A 17,238-nucleotide genomic window follows, 5' to 3' on the forward strand; every position below is an offset into this window, starting at 1 on the left:
GTAAAGGAAAGGAGGGAGGAAGGGATGGAGGGCAGGAAGGAAGGAAGCAGGAAAGAAGGGTGGATGGGAGGAAGAAAGGAGTTCGGGAAAGGGGAAGACCAGAGGGAGAACTGGGCAGTGAAGGCCTCAGAGAGGAAATTGGAATCAGATATGGCCAGAGAGAGAGCCCAGAGTGGTCTGAGCCTGAGGTGTGTGCTATGGAGAATCCATTACTTAGTGTAAATAAGTTGCCCTCCTCACCCTGCACCTAGACTTGGCCTTCTAGAATTATTGACTCAGTTTCCCTGTTACTGTAGGATGGAACACAGGCGCCAAGGAGCCAACCAAGGGTCCAGAGAGCCTCTTTGTCAGCCAGTGGCCCCAGACTCAGAAGGACATCTGTGATAACGAGTGTCACAGTGACCCATCAAGCTCCACATCCATGGCACTACCCACCAAGAAGTCTGCATGGCCAATGGAGAAGACCCTGTTCTATGAGTTCCTGGGGGCCACCAAGAACCCAAGTGGGCAGCTGAAGCTTCACAGCAAAGAGGTGGACAAGCTGGAGCTGAAATGTAAGCTGGCCCTACCCAGAGAAAGTTGGTAGAAGGGAAGTCAGGACCTGTCATAGGCCCTTGGGAGTGGCTCTGCCATCCAATGGCTATCTCACGGGCAAGTCACTGTCTTTCTCTGGGTGTCAGTTTTTAAACCTATGAAATGCGGGAAATCACTTCTCCCTATGTTGCTAATTGGGAATACAATTGCTACAGGAATGCTGTTGGTTTTGGGGGTCACATGGGCATGGTTGGTGGTCAGTTTGAACACACACCCAACTAAGTGTGTCCCTTCAAGTCGCTCAGGCCAAAGAGCAATCCATGCTTCAGATTATGTGTACGTTGAGATTATGTCCCTGTTTTCTCTCCCTTGCCCTCCTACAATGGTTTTAGTCAAACTTCCTATCTCAAAGAAGATGTCAATAAGGGGAAATTGGGGCCTCATCTCTGACTTTATAAGCTCTCAAGACTTCTAGAGGGAGAGAGTTAAGAATTCATATTCTGAAACAATCCAACCAACTCTCACTCATTCAGACTAATTTCAGGTTATACCACAGTGAATTATATAACGTTTTAAAATATTTTTTAAGAAAATAATTCCAATATAGAGATACCAAGCTGTGCAAGGTCCTCGGGGGGCTGCTTTAGTAATTTGATAAGAATGACTTCCAATGCCATAGCAATTGTTTGTATAAAGCCAGATTTTTCTAAAGCACTTGAGAGAACTTGGTTTTGCCCATAGGTGAAATATAGGCCTACCAATATGGTTTATTGTGTGCTCTTGTGAGTTTGCGCCCTTCAGCAAATGATGGAAAGAGAAACTCCAAGGCAGACCCAGCTGGGAGACTCACCCCTTCCAAATTGGCAAGGTGGGAATCAATGATGTTTTCCTATAGCTGGAAATTCACTGGAATTTAAAGAACCCAGAGGAGCCTAAAAGAGCCAACCTCTGAGAGTGTTAATCCCAGGGACAGTCATGCTGAAGGGGTCCTGGCCTCTCCCATTCTCCATCGTTGAAACACCCTACCTCTCCTGTGACTTACAGTTAACCCGCCTGGGGTAGTGGCAGACAAGAACTTCAAGTACCCAGGGAATGTCTTCACCCCACGCTTTGCTACCACCTTGACCTCAGCATCCCTGAACCAACCGCTCTGGCTCAACCTGAACTACCCACCTCCACCAGCATTCACGAATCACTCCACCTTCCCGCAGTATCAGGTGAGTGAGTGGGTGCTGGGCCTGGCTTTCCATGTGGCTATTTGTGCAGGTCGCTGCCATGGAGGAACTTCAGCTGGCAGGAAGCCTAAATCACAAAAAAAAAAAAAAACGTTTACACTAGTTACTTAATCCTTCACCATGGCCACATCAGACCAAGCACTTGGTACACATGCACATAGGTGCACACAGATGGTTATGCATCGTATTTCTATTTTCCTTTGTCTGGGTTCCAGTTCTCTCAGGGCTATGTGCTCCAGGGCTGTATTGCTAGTTTTGGCCTGTTAAGTGCTGGGCTCCTGGGATAGGATGACAGTGTAGACCTTCTTCCCCATCCACTTCCTCTGACTTCCCTTATAGTTGGGTGACATACATCCTAGATTACTCGGGACAGTTCCAGTTTAGGTCTTGTGTCCCAGAAGAATTATTAATAGCACCTCCTTCACTCTTAAGCATCCTGGTGTAGATGACACATCATATGGCCACTTCGTTTAAACTTCATCCGAGCAGATTTAGCTGAGGTGGCACCCATGCTTGGTGTTGGGCTCAGAGCTGAAATGAAATTAGTAGCCAGACACAGAGGGATCCTGAACCACTGGTAGCACGGTTGGATATTTTACTCACAGGGCTTATTTATGCAGGGAAAATGTAGTTTCCGTAGTCTGTCTATTCAACTTAATCTCCCTTAAGAGCTGCCACCTACTGGGTAGAAGAAAGCAAAAATCAAATGAATGTCCACTCTGGTTTAAACTACCGTCCAATCCAATAGCTTAATTGTTCCTTTAGGTAGTGCTCAGCCTGTCCAGGAAAGCTGCTCGGTGTCTAAGATTTCTGTCTTCCGTTCCCCTCCATGGCTCCCCTCCAGAGTGGCGTGGTGGTGTGCGGGAAAGGCTGGGAATGCATGCCAACATGGGGGGCCCTGTTCTCAAGAATCTGCGGCCCCAGGCTGGCCAGGCAAAGCCTGAAGAAGGCAAGTAGAGAAGGAAATTTGCCCCAGAGTCTTCTTGTCCTGTCTCTGGGGCCCTCTCCTTCCCCGTCATTTCCTCTTTTACAACAGACCGTAAGCTGTCTGCCCTGCTCCATACAGAGCCTCTCTGAGCTGGTGCACCAGACTTAGCCCCTGAATCTTAAGTGAGAGCTAAAGGAATTTAGCAAAATCTCTCTTTTTCTCTCCAAAGCTTTCTTTTCAAGACATTGTTTTTTGTTTGTTTGCTTAAGAGAACCATCTCCTCATGTGGACAGAAGGCCCCCCCACCCCACCATCGAGGCGAGAGGTGATCATGCATTGTGATCCAAGGGGAAGTCAAACTGTGTCCTTCCTACGCCTATAATATCCTGTCCCTTCATAGGTCCCTGTTCGTGTGCTGTTGATCCAGCAGCCCCACCGGTATCCATCCACCCTTGCATGTCTGTGTTTGCTAGTTCACTGTTCGGTCACGTGTTCACCTACTTACTGACTCGCTCGTCTTTATTTACTTATTAACTCATTTGTTTAAATAATTAAAAAACTCTTTGCTTTGCACTGATGAGAGGCCAGCATTGACAAGGCAAGGGGATTCAGGGGTGACTAAGAAGCACGGAGTCTAGAACAAGCTAGGAACCAGCCCCAGCCCAGCACCATGTGCATCCCCACTGCGGGAAGAGAAACAGTTGCATAATGTTATGTAGTGTAAACCGATTCCCTCTAAAGCGCACTCACGGGGCTCACCATGTAAAGCTAATTCGCAATGGTTTGCTTTATAAAGTGCATATAATATCTCTTTGCTAAGCTGACTTCTTCTGACTCGACTTTTTGGAGTGGGTGAGATTTGGACACATATTTTTTAACTTAAATGTATCGGGGTAATGGTGGCTAATAACATTATATAACTCTCAGGTGTACGGTTTTATAATGCATCATCTGTATAGCGCATGGCGTGCCCACCACTCAGAGTCTAGTCTCCTTCTGCTGGCATGTATTTCACCCCCTTTATCCTCTTCATTCTCCCTGCAGCCCCTTTCCACTCTGGTAGTCACCATACTGTTGTCTATGAGTTTGTTTTATTTGTTCATTTGGTGCTTTCTGTTTTATATCCCAGCTATAAGTGAAATCATGTGGTTCTTTTGAGCCTGAAGGTCCTTTTGCTTAAGAGAGGCTAGCGTTTGTACTGCAGGGCTGACTCCCAGGTTCCTGGCCCCTGGGCACATGTGGTTTGATGGCCCTGGTGAGGAGGGCCCCTGGGCTCTGCAAGGCAGTGTAGGTGCTGACTGGGCCCAGCTGAAGTCCTCTGTAGACGCTGACTCCACCCCCCCCCCCCAACCCCCGTGGTAAAGGAGGACAGGATAACTTACCTTCTCCCAGTCTCTCACAATCAAGGGGCCTGGGATAATAAAAAGCCAGGCTTTGGAAGCTGCAGACTTCTGTGTAAAGGAATTCTGCTGCTTCTGAGCTGTGTGGCCTTGGGCAAGTTGGCCAAATGCTCTGAACCCAGGGGTCCTCGCTTGTGGAATGGGCTCTTCGCAACACAGCAGCAGCAGAAACGGCAGCCATTGGGCTCGTTGTGAGGTTAATTGAGTCCATGGATGGGAAGGGGCTCTGTAAAACCTAAATGATGCAGGTGTTAGTTTTTATTATTATTCAGCCCTGATCTTCTTGGAAGACAGGGTCAGGGTGTGAGAAACGCTCACAATAAAAACCGGGACAGAGGACTTGAGCAGTAAAGCGAGGTCTTTATTCGCGAGTCTGCAGAGCCAGGCACACCCTCACAGCCAGGAGAATGTGCGCGCCAAGTAGACAAAGGAAACTGGTTTTATAGTCTTAGCTTTCCCCACCCTGAAGTGATTATTTTCTCCACCCTAAAATTGCCATTCTAAAGTGAGAGCGATTAGCTTCCCCGCCCTAATGCAACTAGTTTCCCCTGCCCTCTCCTTCTTCCCCGTTTCTCCATGACCGGATACTCCGGAGGTACAATCTAACGCCTTCATCTAAATGCCCCTATTGTGATTTGTGAATATGCCAATGCTGTCCACTCCCTTCTCAGAGATCCTTTAATTACATTTGCCCTTAAGACCCTTTAATTACATTTGCCCTTTGTTACGAATGACTTTGCTACTGGTTTGGGAGTCACTATGACCTTGTTTCTAACAAGGGGACTGGCTCCACAGGCCTTGAGGAGACAGAGGAGAGAAGCAGGGAACAGTTTATCCTGGTCTCTTTGCCTGTTTGGCATTAGGGATAGTAAAGATGAGGGTCCAGATCCAATTGTTCAGACCTCCATGTGGAGGGGCACAGCCTGGAGGACAGTCCCCACGTCTGAGGAGCTCTAGGGGCTCCTGGGCTGCTTGGCACAGAGCAACTCCACTCCCAGTCAAGGAGGGCAGGTCCCAGTTAAGAAGGGTGGGTCCCAGTTAAGTAGGGAGGATGCAGGGTAAGAGGCCATGGCCTCAAGCAAAGAATGAATGTTTGTTTACTCATGCTTGTGATCTTACAGGATTGCAATTCAAACAACTAGAAAAGCCCTTAAAGTCATATAGTGTTGCTTATGCTAATGACTGTGGCACCAGCTTCTGCAAGTTTGCCCCAGGACAGAGCAGGGATGGGCAGCTGTTTGTCTTGGGCAGATCCTAGGGGAAACCTTAGCCCATGCCAGCTTGGGGATGAGGGTGCCCTGAGGAAGTTTGCTGTGCAAAGCAGAGCTGAGTGCTAAGGGGGGTGGAGGGGAGGTATGGGAGAGTGAAACAGTGGCAGAGACCCTGGCCTTAGAACTCACTGAGGGCTGGAAACAGGCAGGGTGGCCCCATCTGTCTGACTTCTCTGACCAGGTTCAGGCCACAGCTGGAGTGCCAGGACCAGGCTGTGGTCATGGTGGTGAGTGGGGCTGTCCCAGGCTATGTTTGGGGCTTGGAGAAAAAAGGACCAGGTGCACTGGTTTCAGATGAAGGGTTTGGTGTAGGTGGAAGGGGCTCCACTGAGGTCAGGTGTCAGATGCACAGGAGCAGAGAGCAAGGAGGGGCTCTGAGAGGATGTGTGCTCTCAGGGACTGGAAGAGGGGGTACTAGGAGAGCTGGACATTTCTCTCCAGACCCCATATCAGGACCCCAGGGCTCTGAGGAAGCCATCAAGGGCTTAGTGTCAGCCATCAACACTGATAATGGACACAAGGTGAGCCCAGGATCGAGGCAGCATTTAGGGTACAGAATCTTCCGGAAAGACATCCTCCTCTAGAGGTGCTTTGAGTGTTGAGCTGAATTTTGGGAGGTGCCTCTGGATTAGCAGGGAGGGGCAGCCTGAGACTCCAGGGGTCCTGGGTCCTGGCCTGACTCCACCCACAGCAGCTGTTCTGTGTGTGTGTATGTGTGTGGCAGGGTGGGGAGTGGGGGGTACACAGGAGCACCAAGGCCACCCTGGACCGTGTTGTGAAGGAAGTTTTTACTTTTCATTTGTCTGAACTGCCAGAGTCTCTTTATGTGTGTGTGGTGGGCGCAGTGAGAGATGCTAAAAACACCTAACATGCAGATTCCTTACTGTGCTGTGCACTGTTCTAAGCCTGTTACATGCATGAACTCATGTATCATCACACCAATGTTCATCATAAGGTGCAGATACAGGTGTGTGTGGACATAGAGACAGACAGCAGCAGAGACCCCAACTAATACACCGGGGTGTACAGTTGCACGTTTATATGCAGAAATACACAGCTGCAGACACAAGAGGAAGTCCACATGCAGATGTGCCTCAATGAATATGACTGTACACTAACATACGCACACAGATGTCCGTGGACTCCTCACATCTTGGGACCGGAATGGGGTTCGGGGAAGGACCTTAGAAAAGGGATGTCGACAGCAATAAAGAGAATTTGGCTATCTTCACAGGCCTTACAGTCTTGAACACACATGATTTTATAGGAAAGGGAAAAGAGGCTCAGAGAGGTAAAGTGGCTTGCCCAAGGTCACACAGCCACTAAGGGACAGATCCGGAATTCAAGAGGCAGTCAGGTTCCTGAAGTTCTGCTTTTAAATACTCACCAGAAAAGGCTGTGAATCCTGCTAAACAGGGCTTCCTGCGTGGTGTTAGTCGTGCACACCTGGCCTGATGCCGGCGGTCCCGGGAACGGCTGGGTCTGGCTTGCGGTGCAGTGCGGTGCGGTGGGGTGGAGACCCAAGCATGTGAGCTGGAAACTGGGTTGAGTGGCTGCTCCTTCACTGAGGGCTCTTTGTCCCACAGCATTGAGCCCCTCCCTTCTCTCCCCAGGGCCTGTACCCACAGCGGGCAGCCAGGATGCCCTATCAGCAGACCGTGCACCCCCAGCTGGGGTGTTATCCTCGACAGGTGAGTAAATGGCTTCCTCACCTCTGTCCCATCTCCCCAAAGGCCTTAGGATCAGAACGACATCTGCTCCCTGGACCTGGTCACCAGCCATAACTTTTGGCCCACCCTGGGCCCAGAGTCTGCACCAGTACCAACCTGCAGGATAAAAACAAACTGGTGTCGCTAGGCGATAATGACAGCAGGCACTGACAACCCTGACTGTGTGCCAGGCCCTTTTCTAAGGCCTTTACCTGCATAACTAATTTAACCTTCACAACCACCCTATAAGGGAAGTTAGAGGTAAGGAAACTGAGGCACAGAGAGCTTAGGTCATAATGTTAACACATAAGTTAGCTTTTGCTGTGGCAAAACAAAAACAAAACAAAACAAAAATGGCTTCAAGATCTCATAGACTTTCAACAAAAAATAATTTTCACTGGCGGTCTGTGGATAGGCTGAGCTGGGGTGAGACTGTGTCCACATATTCTCCTTTGGGCATGTGCTGATGATACAGCAGCATTTGCTCCTGCCACGTGGATGACAGGCAAGTGGGAGGGGCGAGCAGAAACACCCAGTGCCTCTGGAGCCTCCGCTCAGAGCTGGTACGTGGTAATAAGTGCCCGCCTCCCATCAGCCAAAGCCAATCACATGGCCTTTCCTAGCATCCATGGCCATGGGGTCATGCTCCTCCCCTGTTGGTTTGTTGGTTGAAATACAAGACCCCTAGTTAAATTCAAATTTTAGATAAGCAGCGAATAAAGTTTTGGAATAAATATGTCCCTAATATGGCACGGGCCATATGTGTACTAATCTATTAGTTGTTGCTAATGAATCCATTTGTGATTCAATGATATGAAATTTGAATTTAACTGGCTGTCCTGTGTTTTTGTTTGCTAAATCTGGCACCCCTACCCTGATGGGAAGGTCGGGGTGACTGCCCGCTGGACAGTATCACAATGGCAGAATTGGGTTTAACCTTGGGCAGCTGGCATCAGAATCTATGATCCCAATCACCATGGCTTACTGTCTCGTAGACATAGATACACAACACTATAGTATCAAAATAAAGCTCAGAGACAAAACTACAAATACAAGATCACAGAGATACAGCTATATACATGCCACCAAGCTGTGTGTGCACTGTGCAGGCACCCCCAGAACACAAAGCAGCATGCTCAAAGGTGATGAGTGTCTTGGGGTGGGGTGGGGGGTGAGGAAAGGCCCTGCACCCTCACACACAGGTGGACAGGCCCCACACTCAAACTCACAGACTCCACAGCCTCTCCTCTCTCTCTCCATGGAGCCCCACTCTCGCTCTGCAAACTGAGCCTCTGATCTGAAGGCCGTGGGACTCTTCCAGAGGTTATAGAAGGGGCTGCAGGTATGGATTACTTGATCATGTGGGCCAGGGCTGCTGCCTTTTCAGCAGTGGAAGCTTTGCATCCTGAGATGGAGAGAGGAGAGACAGTCTGGCTCATGGAATCTCAGCCACGTCACCTCCACCACACGAGCAGTGATCCATCCACCTAGTTTTAAAGACCATGTTTTCAGACAACATTATGTATGTGCCTATATTTGAAAAAAGTAATATAAGGGCGCAAATCTTAGAGGCAATGACTGTTATCGGTTTCTTAGTTATTTTTCCAGGGATGTCTGTTTATACAAATGTTTTCGTGCGCATGTGGCTCTCTGGGTGCACGCTCTATCACCGCCTTTGTCAGCAAAGAGTCTATCCTGGAGCTGGTTCCATAGCAGTATACACAGCTCTGTCCTGTGGTTTTTATCAAGTACATGGAGTTAGGGGCACATTGTAAAATAAAGCTTGTATAAGCTCTAGGACCAGAATCTTTTCTCTCACGTCCGTCTCTTCCCAGGTCCACCTTCTCCCTCCTTGCCATGAAAACCAGGGGTATTTTTGCCACATGGACCCACAGGCGCCTGCCCTGGGAGGTGCTTTCCTGGGTTCTCTCTGGATCTTTCTGGCCTTTAGTTCATCACTTTGGGGTTTTGGTACCTATACGGCCACTGGGGAAATACAGGAGGGCCAGCAGGAGGGGCTGAGACCTCCAGAGTGAGCAGGCACAGAAGGACAGAACACTAAGTGAGCCGCTTAACTTCTCTGAACCTCAGTTTCCCCGTCTCTAAAACAGAAATACGAATGGTCCTACCTCCCAAGGCTGTTTGCAGTTTGAATGAGAGAATCTGTGTGAAGGGCACCCCCTCAGCCCTGAGAAGCGATAGCCTCTGTGAACGCTGTGTTAGATAAGGAGGTGCGGGGTGCAGGGTGAGTGAGGGCCATCAGCGTGTGAATTCCCCAGCAGCCTGCTATTAAAGTGGAAATCCAGAAGTTTCCCCAGTTTTGACTGAAACTTGCCATAGTACACGGGGGGATGGATGTCAGCTTCAGCCAAGAGGGGGTTCTCTGATGTTTGGAGCCATCAGGAGTGTAATGCAGTGCTCATAATGTGATGAGCTCCATGTCATTTTAGGTACTCAAGCAGACACTTCATGGCCTCTTCTTTACTCCTTCTACTTCCTCTCGCTTTCTTTCTTGCATCCATCCAGCATATGTTTATTGAGCAGCTACTGTGTGCCAGGCATTGTCTTAGGATAGGAAATGTATCAGTAAATAAGACAGCTGGGGTTTCTGCCTTGCCAGGAGCGTGATTATGTGAGCCTTGGTTTGGGGTGGGATTATGATCCAGGGGGCCCCCAAAGTCTCACTGAGTTCCCATTTTTCTCTAGGATTTGAGCTGAATCCCACTGCCCTTTTTTTTTTTTTTTTTTTGCCCTTTCTCCTAGACTCACACTGTCCAATACTGTAACCACTAGCCATGTGTGGCTATTTAAATTTAAATCAATTAGAGTTAAATAAAATTAAAAATTCAGGTTCTCACTCACTTGCCACATTTCAAGTACTCAATAGCCACGTGTGGCTGGTGGCTGCTGCACTGGGCGGCGCCAGTGTGGGTCGTTTCCAGCATCCACCACAGGAATTTCCGCCGGACAGGGCTGCTTGTACTTGGAATCTGTTGAGATCCTGAGATAGAAGCCAGGAACATTTAAATCTCAACAGCTTTTTTTGGGGGGCGGGTGGGATAGTGGAAGACTTAACGATGAATAAGGGGCTTTGAGGATGGTTATTGACAGAAGAAAAGTGGGAGCAGGGAAGAGAATGGAAATACTTATTTTCTATTTATTATGTCTCAGCCTCTTTAGTTACATCAACTGATTCTGTCCTCATACAGCAGAGATAGTGTTTGCCCATTTTACAGATAAAGACACCGAGGCTCAGCTAACTTGAGTCACCTGCCACACTCATGCACAGAAGCTGAGCCCTGGGCGTTTTCCGTTCCTACAAGGTGCCTTCTGTGTACTCCACAGAGACTGAGGGGTGCAGGGCGGAGGGATGGGGCTGGGGTCAGGGCGAGGGCTGGGGACTGCGACGTTTGGAAGCAGCGGGCTCTGCTGGACCTCTCCCCTCTCTCCTCTCGGACCCACAGGTGACGCCATACAATCCACTGCAAATGGGACAGCAGATCTTCCGCTCTTCCTACGGCCCCCTGCTGAGTTACGTCCCCTTCGTCCAGCCCAACTACTCGTACCCTCAGAGGACGCCTCCGAAACTGTCCACCAACCCCCGAGACCTTTCCCCCATGGCAGGAGACGGGCCGCAGTTCCTCTTCCCCCAGCCATACAGGTGAGTCTTTGACCTGCGCTGGAAGTTCGACTTATAGCGAGAAAGCTGCTGGAGATGGGGGAGTGGGTACTCGGGACTCCGCTGCTGTGGGGAGGGGGGCGATCCCGTGCCTGTGCCTGGTTGCTGGGTGGGTCCTGGATGGAGCTGGCGTGGAGGTGAGCAGGGTCTGCGGCCTGGCGGCCCCTTCTGGTGGCCCATTTCGGGGTTACTACGGCACAGTCAGGAGTGAGGGCACTCCAGCCCAGCAGGTGGCAGGCGCTGGAGCCTGGCCATTTCCCTTTTCCCATTTGCTTGGTTTACAGCAGGACACGGCCAGGTATGCTTACAGCTCTCCCCACGCACTACACCCTGAGCTCCTCGCCAGGCTAATCTCCTGAACATCCCATTGGCTTCGCGGCGGGCCCTGCCGAAGGATCCTCTGCTGCTTATCAGGGCTGCTCATGCCTTTCCACCGAGGTGCCCCAAAGAGCAGAGGGCGGAGGCTTAGCCGCAAACAGCCGACAGCAACTCGACCAGTTAGCTGAAAATTCCACACAAATGTAAATGTGCTGGTTAGGTCATAAATTCGTGTGCGTTGTTTTAACGCGACTACCCAGAGCCTCTCATTCCCACTCAACAAACCTTCAGCTGATACAGACGCTCTCGGGGGAAGGCAGTTGCATTCCCGGGAATCCGAGTCTCCCGGGCGCGCCCTGGGAAACGTGCACCCAGTTTCAGAAACTCAGTTTATAGAATTAAGGCCGAACTTGCCAATCTGACATCGATTCCCCACCTCCCCATCACAGAGCGTCACTGTGGTGTTGATGGGTGTCCCCAAACTCTCATCCTGTCAGTCAGCGTTTCCCCGAGTGTCTTGTTTAAAGGGCTACATGCTAGAAAGAGGTTTCATAGTCCCATCTGTTTGGGAAAAGCTGTGGGAAACAAAGATAAACACACTTCTTAACTGTTGGAATTCTCAGATCATTTAATTTCCAAGGGTGCATGGAGAATGTTCAAAACGGTGATCAATAGTGTTATTTGAACCTAAAACCCACAACCCTGTTTTTCTCTTGCTTTCATTTTTCTCTTTTCTCCTTTACTCTCTCTTTCTCCCTCCCTCCCTCCTCTCTTCCTTCCTTCCCTCCCTTCTTTCTTCCACTCTCTTTCCTCCCTTCCTCCTTTCCTCCTCCTGCCTCCCCCCCCCCCCATCTTCTTCTTGTAGGACATATCAAAACACCCTGGAAAGCATACATTAATTGACATGGTTCATATGAATTTAGCCTGAGGGGCATAGATGACTGGGACATGGTTCCTTCCTTCAGAGAGCTGGGAGGGAGGGAGATGTGGCTGTAAGGACGTTAGAGCCATGACAAAGTGGAGACCATCAAAGCTGCTCAAGGACAGAGAAAGGATCTTTGCTGGTTGACCAGGGAGGGGGCTGCTGTGATCAGCGATTAGAGAAGGGCCTTCTGGGTGGTAGAAGCGAGGCCCCCGATCGCAAGGGGTGTGGCAAGCTTGAGGCCTGGGCGATAAAGGCATCTGGTTGAATTATTAGATTTGTCCCTGAAAAAGGTGAAAAATAGGATTGGGGAAAGAAGCTGGGCCTGGGTTCTTAAAGGCTTCTGGCTGCTAGGCCTGGGAACCCAGTGCAGATCTGCGCACAGTAGCATGAACCGATGGGCTGGAGTGGGGAGAAACTGGAGGAAAGAAAGGGTGTTGTCTGGAGGTGGCTGTAGGGGTCTGCGGGAGAGGTTCTCACCTCCTTGGAGGCAAGAGTAGATGAGACCACAGAGGAATCAAGACGGACTGACTGCCAGCAGTCCAGCACATTTCCCATATTCCACGCTGTGACTCTGGGCTCAAGGGAAGAGAGACTTGCTGTAGAACTGGCTGTACTTGGGAGGGAGCAGTGAGGGCAGAGGGTTGAGACCCGGCCCCTGGCTGGCTACACGAGCAGGGAGAGGAACAGGAGTGGGCAGGAGGCTGAGGAAGAAGCAGTTTTAGAAGTGGGAAGGGCACCTGGGTCCCGGTGGACCCATCACGGCGGAGGTGGAGAGTGACAGGAACGGTGGCAGTCAGCGAGGCGGAATGGTGGCCACAGTGGTGGGCAAGGCCAGGAAGGAGAGTGAGGTTGGAAAAGCAAATTTGGCAGGGGGTGTGGCCTGTGTCCCCAGAAGGAACAATTTGTTCTTTCAAAAAATATTTCTTGAGTGTCTTCTGTGTGCCTGGCACTGTTGTAGGCACTGGTGACTGGAGTGAACAAGACCAACTTTTCCTTCTCATTCGAAGGGGAGAAATAGACAACAGGGAACTCAACAAGCAGTATTCTCGCCAGATGCTGGGGGTTAGGGGAGAGGGAACGAAGGGACGTCTCTCGAGCTGAGATCTAAATGAAGTGAGAGAATGAACCAGGCATCTATGTGGGCGGTGAGCACTCTGGGCAGAAAGCATGGAAATTGCAGCAGCAGCCCCAGATGTGGGATGCAGCTGGAGCACCGTGAGTGGGAGAGAGAGTGGGCAGCGCTGAGATCAGAGGAGCAGCCAGGGCCAGACCAGGTGGGGCCACGTAGCACTGCACGGAGGGCTTTTCGGCTGCTGCTATTGTTTTTTTTTTGTTGTTGTTGTTGTTTTTTAAAGACATTAAGACTTAAACTGGTGAGGACATGTTCTAATTTTCTTTCCAGAGAAGATGATGTGGGCCGAGGTATGAGGAGTGGATTGTGGGGTCAGAGCCTTTGCCGGGGTGCAGAATGAGAGCTTTGATAGTTGTCTGAGCCAGAGGGGCTGGTGGCATGGATGGAGGCAGTGGCAGTAGGACAGGGGACAAGCGAAAGAGCTGGAGTGTTTATTGTCATGTAGAATGAGGAAGAGAGGTATCAAGCATGATTCCCAGGATTTTGACCTGAGCGGCTGTTTAAGTGGCAGGGCTAAAATACCAAGGTCAAGACAGCTAGGGCAAAGACCTGTGGATAGGAGTTTGGTTTGAGATGTGTAACATTTGAGATGTGAGTGGAGCTGTGTGAGGCTAATGGCAACACGAGTCTGGGGCTCAGGGCAGAGGCTGGGGCTGGTCACGAAAACCTGGGGGTCGCTGGCATACAGATGACTTGGGACGGGATGAGACCACCCAGCGAGTGTGTGTACATAGAGAAGAGAGGAGGCCCAAGGACCGAGCCCTGGACCTCCAGCATGTGCAGGGGTTGTGGAGATGCAGAGGAACTAGCAAAGGGTCTGAGAAGGAGCCGTATGAGGTGGGAGAAAGGGTGGAGGAGAGTGTACGGTGCAGGAAGTCAAGCGAGGCGATTGTTTCCTGGAGGAGAGGAGGAGCGATAGCAGGTGATGAAAACAAAACCCAGGCGCTGTAGGAGGGCGTGCAGAGCCCGGCACGGGTGCTGGGTTGGGGTTACCAGTGATCCTGGAGGGAACAAGGCCTGGGAGAGGCTGCTCTGGGTGGGGGAGGATACAGGACCGAGGTGAGGAGTTTGGTCTCGGAGACAAGGAGGGTCAGTGCTTCCTCTGGGTCAGGAGCAAAGGAGAGAACCAAGAGGCTGAACTATCTGAAGTGGGAGAGGAAGGAGCAGGCAGCTTCTGTGTTCTCGGGGAAGGATCAGGGGAGCCTTCCCTCCCCTCTGCCAAGTCAATTTGCATACACACATCAGGGTACAATAGCCATACAATTTATCTTCCAAACAACAATATTGAGAGCTAAACGGAACACAAATAATAATTACATTGGAAATAGCAGTGTAGAAACTGTCCCAGGCAAACCGGGACAGGTCACCCTGTTCAAGAGGCAGTTCAAGCTCTGCCTGCTTCCTCTGGGAAGCATTCCTCGACAACTCTAGCCCACAGGGATGACCTGTCTTCCTGGCCCTGTGGTGTTCATCTTGCCCAGACCACACCCTTGGCAGCTGATCCAATCAGAAGGGCCTGAACACATAGGGTGTGGTGACCAGATATGGGGTGTACCCTGGGTAATCTGTTACTGAGAATTATTAAGTATGAAGAATTGGTTATGGCTTTTATTGTATAAATCAGAGTAGAATCCAGGGCATCTCTATAGTAACATCACTTTCAATCATTTATATTCCATCATGATTTTTGAAAGAAAGAATAAGAGGTGGGGTTACTGCTAGCATTAATTGTTTCTCAGGCCCTGACCTCATGCCAGGTCCTGGGCTGGCTCTGGGTGTGAAATGGTGGGCAGTCCAGACAATGTCCCCACTCTCATGGAATCTATTTTAGTGAGAAGGGGACTAACCATCAACCAAAGCCTGGCTTGTTCACGGACACTCAGTGAGCGATAGATCCCGATACCAGCTGAGGCGTTACAAATTAATGTGCTGGCTTGTTTGTATCGCTTCTCTCCTCCCTGGCCCCCCTTTCTGTTTTATCAATTCCTGGGACAGTGTCATGAACATGAACATCTTCTGTAATATGCATCTGCCCAAACTGAAAAGTGATTGAGAGTCCCTGGATTAGACCAAATCCAGTCTTTTGCTATGCTGCAGTTTGTACTGAGCTCTGCTCCCATTCATTTAAAGTATCCTCGCAGATGGATAACGAAATTGCAATAGGATCCCAGAAGTGTGAGTAAATGATTCCATCTGGAGCAGTCAGGGAAGGCCTCCCAGAAGAGATGGCTTCTGAACTCTCTTTTGAGGTATGAGTAGGAGTGTGCCAGGTGAAAAAGCACCAGTGTGTGTATTTCTGCTCTTCCAGGGTGAGGCTCGGATCTTCTTGGCTCCTCCTTCTCCGAGGCTCTAGCAAGGTCCCAGGCACTCCGTGGTGCCTCAGTCCTTACTTCTTGAACTGGTGTTGAAACAAAGAGCCTGCGTTAGCTTGGTGCTGATGAGGGGCTGGGGACCCCTGGGATGGTCTGGACTCCCAAAGTGCATCTGGGACATGGCCCTGACTTCTCTGTTGTTGTGCAATGTCCTCAGGGACCCACCTGGTCCTCTAAGGCAGGTAGAGGGGCTGCAGGACCACAGGTAAGGTGCTCAGATCCAGAGAGACTCTGTGTGTCATGGTCCTGGACATGGTGAGAGTGTAGGCTCTATAGAAATAATCCCTACAGACTGCGGGGGGCTTCCTGACCTATGTAAGTGGCAGGAAAAGCTCTTTATTGTCCTCCAATTGTATCACTTTAATATTTTATTTTCCCAGAGCCAAGGCATTTTTATGATGCTCGAGCTTTTAGCCTCCAAGCCTGTCACGATCATGACAGTCTTTGACAGCCACAAAATTAAAATATTACTTTGCCTAATATCTCCGCCAACATCAGGAATTTCATCCTGATATCCATCATCTTTGTCTTCTAGGTTTGGCTCATCATCTGGGGGCCCCCTGCTGAACAGCCCCTATTTTTCCTCCAGTGGGAATGGCATAAATTTTTAGGTCTCCTTCTCTCCTCCCTCCTCCTACCTCAGCCTTGGATCAAGGCTAAGGGCTCTGGAATTCTGGATGCTACAACAACTTGGTAGGATGTTTGGAAAGCCAAGGTTCCGGCAAGGTCACAGACAGAAGACAGCAAGACCAGACTCATCTTCTGACCAACACACACACACACAGCACCCCCAACCCCAGTGTCACACCCACTTGCTCAACTGCTTATACACCTGTATTAGCTAACATGAGTGATTTTTGTTTTTGTTGTTGTTGGTAAAATAGAAGTAAGACCCTTAATTTTAGAACGTTTGTATTTTATGATAAAAGTATGGCCTGCTTGAAACAGAGTGTGCCTGTTCGTTTGTTTTTTATTCTGTTTGCTGTTATTGTTATGTTCTGCATAATCCTCACAGCTCATTTTCTCCACATGACTCATTATTTACTCAGGATATGAAAAGACACCATGGCCTGAAGTCCTGAATTGCTGGTCTCTAAATATAGGACCCCAGAGGTCATAAATTTGAGGGCCGATCTCTTCTCTTCTGTGAGCCATTCACTTCTCAATATCCCAGTTTATGCACCCCAGGAATGGATATAAAAGAGATGCATCCTCTTCTATCCTAACCAGGTGACAGTTTTACAGAAAAAAAAAAAAAAAAAAAAAAACCCAAAAAGCTCTCTTGGACACAAGATGGGAAAATGTATCATCCTGGAAATGAATTCCAAAAATAATCCTAAATGTGACAGACTATATCCAGTGACTGTATACCAATGCCAACTAGCTCCAGGTCAGTCTCAAAACTGAACCTAATGGCATTGCCCTTGGATCTGTCTCAATCAACTTTTATTAGTGACTTGGTCACACTTATGGAGACATACTCTGGGAAGAGGAGATGACCTGAATCAGTTATACACATGTCCTTTAACTCTCCTTTTCTCCACCCATGGCAGGCATAACTAAGCTACTGCTCCAGTGAACCTGGACAAAGCCACAGACTTATTCTCCTTGTGGGGGTCCAGGAAGCCATCAGTGATCAGGGCTGGTCTATGAAGTGAAACCCTTGTGCAATTCCTTGGCAAACTTTAACAAGATGGAATTTAAATAGAGGGTTAATGTAAGGACCTACTTCTGG

At 49.6% G+C, this 17,238-nt stretch overlaps 1 protein-coding gene across 1 annotated transcript in view; it reads left to right on the plus strand.

Moving 5' to 3' along the window:
- Positions 1 to 16,431, plus strand: part of CUNH1orf94 (chromosome unknown C1orf94 homolog) — a 44,628-nt gene extending 28,197 nt beyond the window's left edge. Inside the window, exons 3-7 of the mRNA XM_090271539.1 lie at positions 297 to 554; positions 1,579 to 1,751; positions 6,982 to 7,059; positions 10,542 to 10,738; positions 16,039 to 16,431. Coding sequence (XP_090127665.1) covers positions 297 to 554; positions 1,579 to 1,751; positions 6,982 to 7,059; positions 10,542 to 10,738; positions 16,039 to 16,114 — 782 coding nt within the window. The 3' untranslated portion in view covers positions 16,115 to 16,431. The remainder of the gene's footprint in view (positions 1 to 296; positions 555 to 1,578; positions 1,752 to 6,981; positions 7,060 to 10,541; positions 10,739 to 16,038) is intronic.
- Positions 16,432 to 17,238: the final 807 nt, after the last annotated feature.

This window comes from Furipterus horrens, unplaced genomic scaffold (genome assembly GCF_987537825.1).
Source record: "Furipterus horrens unplaced genomic scaffold, mFurHor1.1.pri manual_scaffold_3, whole genome shotgun sequence".
In the NCBI taxonomy this organism is placed as follows: Eukaryota; Metazoa; Chordata; class Mammalia; order Chiroptera; family Furipteridae; genus Furipterus; species Furipterus horrens.